Below are 8,525 nucleotides of genomic sequence, written 5' to 3'. Positions count from 1 at the left end.
CATATATCTCCTTTTTGTCTTTTTCCTGGCAGCTGCATTTCTAACATCCTTCTACCAATATACCCACTGTCCCTCCTCTTGACATACCATACCATACCACTTTATTTATAAAGCACTTAAAACAGCAACAAGGCCAACCAAAGTGCTGTACAGACAAAACAACAGGTGACACACAAAGCAAAATACAAAATGAGGTAAATCGGAATATAGACAAAAAACGATGCAGATAATGACGACAAACCAGTGTGGAGCATACAGGATCAAAACACGGATCATCTTGTGTTGAAAGCTATTGAATAGTAGTGAGTTTTTAAACGGGACTTGAAAACCGAGAGGGAGGGGGCCTGTCTGACAAGCAGAGGTAACTCGTTCCAAAGTCTTGGTCCTGCTACAGAGAAGGCCCTGTCACCTCTGCACTTAAGATGAGTTCCTGGAACTGTGAGGAGCAACTGGTCCGCTGACGTCAGGGAGCGTGGTGGGACATACGGTTGTAGCAGATCAGAGAGATGGGGGGGGGGGGGCGACACTGTTCAGCGAATTGCTGTAATCAAGCCTAGATGGAATGAATGCATGTATTACTGTCTCCAGGTTCTTTTTGGACAATATGGGCTTCAGTTTAGACAGCCGCCTCAGTTGGAAGAAACATGATTTAACAATCATGTTTACATGATTAAGTTTCAGGGAAGGGTCCATTATCACGCCCAGATTAGTGACTCTGTTTTTTTGACAGGGTTAGAGCGGAGAGGTCGATGCAGTGGTTTGTGATCATGTCGTTGGGAGGGAACAACATGACTTCAGACTTCTTTTCATTGAAACTTAAGAAGTTTAAAGCCATCCAGTCCCTGATGTCAGCCAGGCAGTTGAGCAGAGGTTGAATAGAGCATGTACAGGTCCTTCTCAAAAAATTAGCATATTGTGATAAAGGTCATTATTTTCCATAATGTAATGATAAAAATGAAACTTTCATATATTTCAGATTCATTGCACACCAACTGAAATATTTCAGGTCTTTAATTGTTTTAATACTGATGATTATGGCATACAGCTCATGAAAACCCAAAATGCCTGTCCCAAAAAATTAGCATATTTCATCCCACCAATGAAAGACAAGTGTTTTTAATACAAAAAACACCAACCTTCAAATAATCATGTTCAGTTATGCACTCAATACTTGGTCGGGAATCCTTTTGCATGAATGACTGCTTCAATGCGGCGTGGCATGGAGGCAATCAGCCTGTGGCACTGCTGAGGTGTTATGGAGGCCCAGGATGCTTCGATAGCAGCCTTAAGCTCATCCAGAGTGTTGGGTCTTGCGTCTCTCAACTTTCTCTTCACAATATCCCACAGGTTCTCTATGGGGTTCAGGTCAGGAGAGTTGGCAGGCCAATTGAACACAGTAATACCATGGTCAGTAAACCATTTACCAGTGGTTTTGGCACTGTGAGCAGGTGCCAGGTCGTGCTGAAAAATGAAATCTTCATCTCCATAAAGCTTTTCAGCAGATGGAAGCATGAAGTGCTCCAAAATCTCCTGATAGCTAGCTGCATTGACACTGCCCTTGATAATACACAGTGGACCAACACCAGCAGCTGACATGACACCCCAGACCATCACTGTTGTAGGTAGTCTTACCCATGATTGCGGTTTTGAGTAATGAACAAGGCTGGGAGTTTTTAAAAGCCTCAGGAATCTTTTGCAGGTGTCTAGTTACGTCGTTGATTCAGATGGTTAGGTTAATAGCTTGTTTAGAGAACCGTTTCATGATATGCTAATTTTTTGGGACAGGCATTTTGGGTTTTCATGAGCTGTACATAGATGATTCACTAGAAATCATGAGATATATATAGAAATAACATCTTGTGTGGATTTACTGAGGGAAAAGGAATGCTATATGACTTAACAGAGGTGCTCACTCTGATGATCATGAAGTAAACTTTTTTTAGGCCAAGGTAGAATGTATTTTTATAAGGATATGACATGCATGTAAATTATCACCACCAAATATGGAAGTTTCTAGAAATAAGACATGATATTGGTGAGCCTACATGGACAGGAATTACAGACTCCATGGAGTCTGGGATGGGGCTTTGGGTTTCAGTTGCTCTTAACCAGAGCATGCTCCCTGAGCGTATGAGTGACGAGTAAGAGATTAAACTATCTGTAGTGTCACACAAGGAAGGTACAAAGGGTTTGTGTAAGTGTAGGATTTTTTTTATTCTGTTGCTGTTCTGACTGATCAACATTTTCAAGCTTTATACTAAACCCCCATCTTTGTCATTTACAACCTGTGTCATCTATTTTTACTTAACAATAATATTAAATAATGACAAAGTTGAGCCACAATAATTGTTTGAAAAGCAGACTTCACAAGATTGTATTTTTTTCTACCATATTCATTAAAGTAACAACTGCTCTCCTAAGAACTGAGTGTTAAGTAGAATTCTGAAATAAAATTAATTGCATCCAACGCTGTCAATGGGTTTTTGTTTAGCCGACTATCAAACGTATGAACCTACTCATTTTTTCTACTACACAAACACAACCATTAGCAAAACGTTCTTCCAGATGTTTTAATGGAGTCACAACAGCAGTAGAACAATGGTCAATACGGTTGATGCAATTCCACAATGATTTCACTAAGTTCACATGCAAAAGGTTCACTCATATACAAACGTCACACTGATTACAGCAGTATCAGCAATAAATAGTATTTTATAATCTATATAATAAATAAGTTACAAATATCCCTGTTTAACATGTTACATCGACACACTGCTCCCTGACAGCTTGGGCCTTTTATGCATTCCTAGATCACATTTTTTAAGCTGACAAATGATGTTCTGAGAAAAATAAGAAAACAATAAAAATACCTTCTCACACTCACCATTCACATTTATACTACTGTGCAGAAACAAGTATATTTTAATAACACAATACCAAACAACACATGTAAATGATGTGGAATGTGTGTGTGTGTGTGTGTGTGTATATGGGGGGGGGGGGGGGGGGGGGGTGAATCACTGCAGTATGAGGAGAACAGAAGACTCAGGAGAAGACAGTCTGGATATGTGTTACTCGGTCTGGGGCACAGAAATGGCAGGACCCTTGGGGTCGTCAAAGCGGTCCATGGTGCAGAGCTGCATGATCATATGCAGGCCGTATGCGAGGACCAGAACCAAGAGAAGACTAGTCATCAGACCCATCCAGATCCCAGGGGAGAAGAAACCTGCACAGTCACTCGCATACGAGAAGTCCCTGCCGGTCACGTTAAAGCCCTGAATCTAAACGGAGAGCACAAACAAACACAAACGTGTTGACATCATCACTTCTCTGTATCCCTCTTTAAATATTAGATTAAGTAGTAAAAATAAAAAATGACATAAACCACAATTTAATAAATAAAGACAAAGATCACTGTTGTTATTATTTGAACAAACGTGAAAAACAGCAACAAATATCTGATGAACCAGTGGACGGAGTTGAATAAATTATTATAAATTTGTACAACAGAGTTGAGAGCGGAGGGAACAATTTTACCTATCATGGTGGAGCCAGGGGGCCAATGGTGACCCTGGCCCGCATAGATTAATGGTAAATAGACTGTACTTATATAGTGCCTTTCTATTTAATCAAAACACTCAAAGCGTTTTACACTACAATCTATGCCCTCATGTACCCATTCATACAGCACTCTACTAGATCTCTGCTAAGACTAATCAGAGCTTTATCACATTCATACACGATGGGACACACATTGGAGGCAGTGAGGGGTTCAGTGTCTTGCCCAGGGACACTTCAGCATGTGACTGCTGGTGGAATCGAACCCCAAACACTCCCACTGGAGGACAGCTGCTCTAACCACTCGGTCACAGCTGCCTCCAGATTAATCTTCAGCCACCCCAACCATTTGAGTAAACTAAGTTTATTTCGGCTGCCCCCTTCTTCAGGAGTCGCCACAACGAGCAAAGTCACACGAAAAACCAACGCAGGCATGTTCCTGTTTTAATATTTTATATCGCTTTATAATGTAGCTGTTTTTCTTTTGTTTTTTATATCATTTCTTTCATTTATTTTTCATTTTATATGCTTTTTTATGATCGTCTACTGTTGTCATCTGTATTCTTTGTTTAAAACAGGTCTCTCTTGTATAAGAGTCCTCGAGGCTCAATGAGACTAACCTGTACAAATAAAGGTTGAATTGAATTGAATTGAATTGAAGAAAGATCTGGAAATTGTTTTAGGCTAGGCAAGATTATTTGTATAACACATTTCAGAAACAAAACATTTCAAAGTGCATTACATGATGAAAATGTAAAAAATAACAAGTGCATTGCAGTGGCACAATACAGGAAAGCAAAGAGAAGTTGGACTCCAGACTGAAATTAATGATGTTTATGTTAATATTTTAACTAGTCAGTCAAAGGCAACTCTAAACACAAGGGTTTTAACCTTGATTTATGACAAGTCAGGGTTTCAACATTCTTGCAGTTTTCTTGAAGTTTGTTCCAGATTAGTGGAGCATAAAAACTGAATGCTGCCTCTTCGTGTTTGGTTTTGATTCTGGGGATGTGGAGTAAACTTGAACCAGAAGATCTGAGTTGTCTGGAAGGTTGATAAGATGATAACAAATCTTTTATGTATTTTTGTGCTAAGCCATTCAGTTATTTTTAAACTAACTGTGAAATAAGGAGCAGGACTTTAGAACTGGGGGTGATGTGCTCTACTTTGTTTTAGTGAGGATGTGGGCAGCAGCATTCTGGATCTGCAGCTGTCTGTCTTTTTAGGCAGACCTTTGAAAACATCCATCCATCCATCCATCATCTTTACCTGCTTCTTTACAGTAATCAATTTGACTAAAGAAAACACATGGATGAGTTTTCAAGATCTTGCCAAGACATTAGTTCTTTATTCTTGGAAATATTCTTCAGTTGGAAGAAGGCCGACTTTGTAAGTCTTCATGTGTCTGAAAGCTCAGGTCTGAGTCCATCCCTACACCTAGATTTCAAACCTGATCAGTAGTTTCTACCATAAGAACTGAAGCTGTTTTATGACTTTTGATTGCTCCTTCTTTGGTCCAAAAACAATTGCTTCAGTTTTATTTTTATTCATCTGAAGAGAATTATGGCATATCCACACACAGATTTGTTCAATACCTACTCAACATGATATGGTACAATAGGTGTATGATACAGTGGGTACATAGTCACCTGGTGATGTAATGAAGAGCTGTGTCATCTGCATAGTTATGGTAAATGATCTTGTTGTTTTCACATTGCCTCAACAGTTTGTTGTAATTTGCGCTAAAGGGAGCATGTAGATGTTAAATAGGAGGGGCACCAAGATGGAACCTTGGGGAACCCCGCATGTGATATTTGTCAACTCCGATGAAAAGTTACATATTGACAAAGAAGTCCCTGTCCTTTAAGTCTGATTCAAACCAGTCAAGTTCTGCACCAGAAAGTCTGACCCAGTTCTCCAGTTGCTCCAGTAATTTATCATGGTCATCAGTATTGAATGCAGCGCTGAGGTAAATAAATACCAGCCCTGTGGCTCTTCCACAGTATGTATTTATGCAGATGTTGTTGAACACATTGACAAGGGCAGTCTCAGTACTGTGGTGAGCATGGAAACCTGACTGCAAGGCATCAAAGAGGTTGATCATTGTAAAAAAAAAAAAAAAAAGGTATTTAACTGTTAAAATACAGCTTTTTCAATAACCTTATTTATGAAAAGAAGGTTTGAGATTGGCCTATAATTTTGCAATAGCGACTTGTTCCGATTGTTCTTTTTCAATAGTAGTTTGATAATTGCTGGTTTTAGGGCATGGGGGAAAACACCAGTCAAGAGAGACGGGTGTAATATTTGAATCAAATCAGATGCTATGACAGGCAAAACTTTCTGAAAGAAAGCAGTCGTTAAAATACTGAGACAGCAGGAGAAGCTTAAATGATGTATAAGTGCTTCTATGCTTTTGTATTTGAATGGATAAACTTGTGACATTTCTTCCAAATTTGTTTAGATTGGATATAACATTGCTACTGGCCTTGATAATAATGTACACATTACCCTTATAATCTTCTGAATTTTCTCAGTAAAGAAGTTAGCAAATTTATTGCAGGTCCTGGCAGAGTGGAGTTCAGATGGCCCAGACACAGGAGGGTTTGTTAACCTGCCAACCATTGCAAACAAGGCACAAGCATTATTGTTCTTGTTGTCTTTTCTTTTCAGAAAAGAAGGATTATGTCATTCCCCTTCCTGATGCAACCTGGGCTCAAGCACGCAACCTCAAGATTACAAGACAACTGACCACCAAGCTGCCACGACCTAGGAAACTATACTTTTAAGCAGTATTTTTTTTAAAAAGCATAGCTTCTTTAAATGGAAATGGTTGGTTTACATACATATTTGTCAGCAGCCATCTTGGATTTTGACGTGGCAAGCCAGTTTTGGAAAGGAACCTTTCTTGCATCTAGCTGCGGCCACACACCAAAATGAAAGTTGGTACCTCGCTTATTTTTCAAGTTACCATGCTCACAACATGCATGGATGGACAGTATTTGCAATTCCCACTTAGCGCTCTGCCAGAGGGGACAAAAATAGCAAAAACTCTATTGATTTTACAGAAAATGAATTTAAAATTGATGGAATAGCCAACACATGAAAAGCCAACATCTCACAATATCCTGCATGAGCTTGAACACACCATCATTCACCAAAACGCAATAAGTCAATTCCTTCTTATCATCTACAATTAAAACTCTGGCTTCCTTCCAGGAATGCCAGAGTTTTTGTTTTGTTTGTTACACTGTAACCTGCAAATACTGGGAAGCTTCCATCCTTTTTGTAGGTTTACTGGAGACAAAGACCAATTAGACAGAATCTTATTAAAAATGTGGTAAATCACAAGACAGTTTTACCTGGAAGTCCTCAAAAGATACCCTCCACTGATTGGCTGGGTCCTTGGAAGACCGTGGGACGAGCAGGGGCCAACGGAAGCTGGTGACGGACTCGCAGCGGTACGAGTACTCAGCAGGAGCGTAAATGTACCTGCTGCCATTGAACGTGGCCTTAGTGCCGTCATACTCGAGTTCCACTGCATCCATAGTGAACCAGCGCCGTGCAGACACTTTGTAGTGACGCTGGCTCATGGCGAAGCTGTGAATACACACACAGCTGTTGATTCCCATCCCTCCGCATTAGCAGGCATGCACGTGTATGTAAACTTTACAGTACTTTACTGTACAGACTTACATTAGCTTGAAGTTACGATGGCCAAGGACATTCTCATAATTCAGAACCAACCTGCAAATTCAAAAAAACAAACAAACAAAAAAAAAAAATTCTTACTGTTCAGTTATGAATAAAACTCAGCGTTTCCCTTTAATTCTTTCTTGTTAATTAGAACCTGAGTCTATGTATTGTTTTTAATAACAGTTTTATATTTTAAAGTGTTTCCCCTAGGTCACTTGCCTTGGCAGGGTGCTCAAGGACGCTGCTACGTCAGTGCTGGGAGGTGGGGAGTTGTGGGTGAAAGACATTTAAGTAGGCAGGGTGCTCATTTCTGTTGACAGAGCACCCTCCTTGTATAACAGTAGGGGAAACACTGTTTTGGGTTATTTCTTTACAGTGTGTCGCTTTTCTTTAGGGATTTTCAAATAACTTTTTCCAGAACCTTATTATAGAGATTTTTTTTTTAAATGTTTTTCAGTGTGTTGCAACATTTTTTAAATGAAATTAATCCATAAAATAATCAAATTTGAAAAATAAATGACAGTTTTGGTAGTGATTCTGTTGAATCTGTGTTTCTAGTTAGCCTGTGCAAGAAATGATGATTGAAATAATCTATTTGGCCTTTTTTGACCGTTATATTTATAAGGGTGATATTTTAAAAATTACCAGTCCTTTACAAAGAACAAAAAAAGTTTTAAATGTCTTTTGTATTTGTCAGACTGAAAGATTTCTGACTTATACTGACTTAATTTTACTCAGAGAGCTTATATTTTAAATATCTTTGTTCATATATTCATTTACCAGTAATACAATTTATTTTTTACATGTGGTCATTTATTAAATTACATTTATAAGGTTAGTTACCAATCGGTATGGTTTAAAAAAATAAACTTAGCACATACAGAAAACAAAACCTTGTTTATTAGCTTGAAATGAGCAGATATTTATGATAAACTACAAACAGTGGAAACTGAGAACTTCGAGTTAAAAGAAAAGAGTTTAAAAGAATAAGCAAGTGGAAGGAAATTACTGGTAAGTCATTAACAAACTACACAAGGGGTGATACAGAACAGCTGCCAATCAGAAAAACATTCTGCCAGACAATCTCAACTGCTTCCATGCCAGGTTAGACCAAAACAACATGGATACACCTTTAAAAGTCTCCTATGGTCCAGAGGCTACTGTGCTCCAGGTGACACACAGGCACATGCACGCACATGCACGCACATGCACGCACGCGCACGCACGCACGCACGCACGCACGCACGCACGCACGCACGCACGCACGCACGCAC

At 39.2% G+C, this 8,525-nt stretch overlaps 1 protein-coding gene across 1 annotated transcript in view; it reads right to left on the bottom strand.

Annotated features, from left to right (window-relative positions):
* Positions 1–2,997: 2,997 nt before the first annotated feature.
* Positions 2,998–8,525, bottom strand: part of atp6ap1a (ATPase H+ transporting accessory protein 1a) — a 25,764-nt gene continuing 20,236 nt past the window's right edge. Inside the window, exons 8-10 of the mRNA XM_037684054.1 lie at positions 7,252–7,302; positions 6,918–7,155; positions 2,998–3,281 (exon numbers count right to left, since the gene is read on the bottom strand). Of these exons, the coding sequence (XP_037539982.1) occupies positions 3,072–3,281; positions 6,918–7,155; positions 7,252–7,302 (499 nt within the window). The 3' untranslated portion in view covers positions 2,998–3,071. The remainder of the gene's footprint in view (positions 3,282–6,917; positions 7,156–7,251; positions 7,303–8,525) is intronic.

The sequence above is a fragment of the Nematolebias whitei genome, chromosome 11, assembly GCF_014905685.2.
Source record: "Nematolebias whitei isolate Nwh7 chromosome 11, NemWhi1, whole genome shotgun sequence".
NCBI classification, from domain to species: Eukaryota; Metazoa; Chordata; class Actinopteri; order Cyprinodontiformes; family Rivulidae; genus Nematolebias; species Nematolebias whitei.
This window is presented reverse-complemented; position numbering and strand designations above follow the sequence as displayed.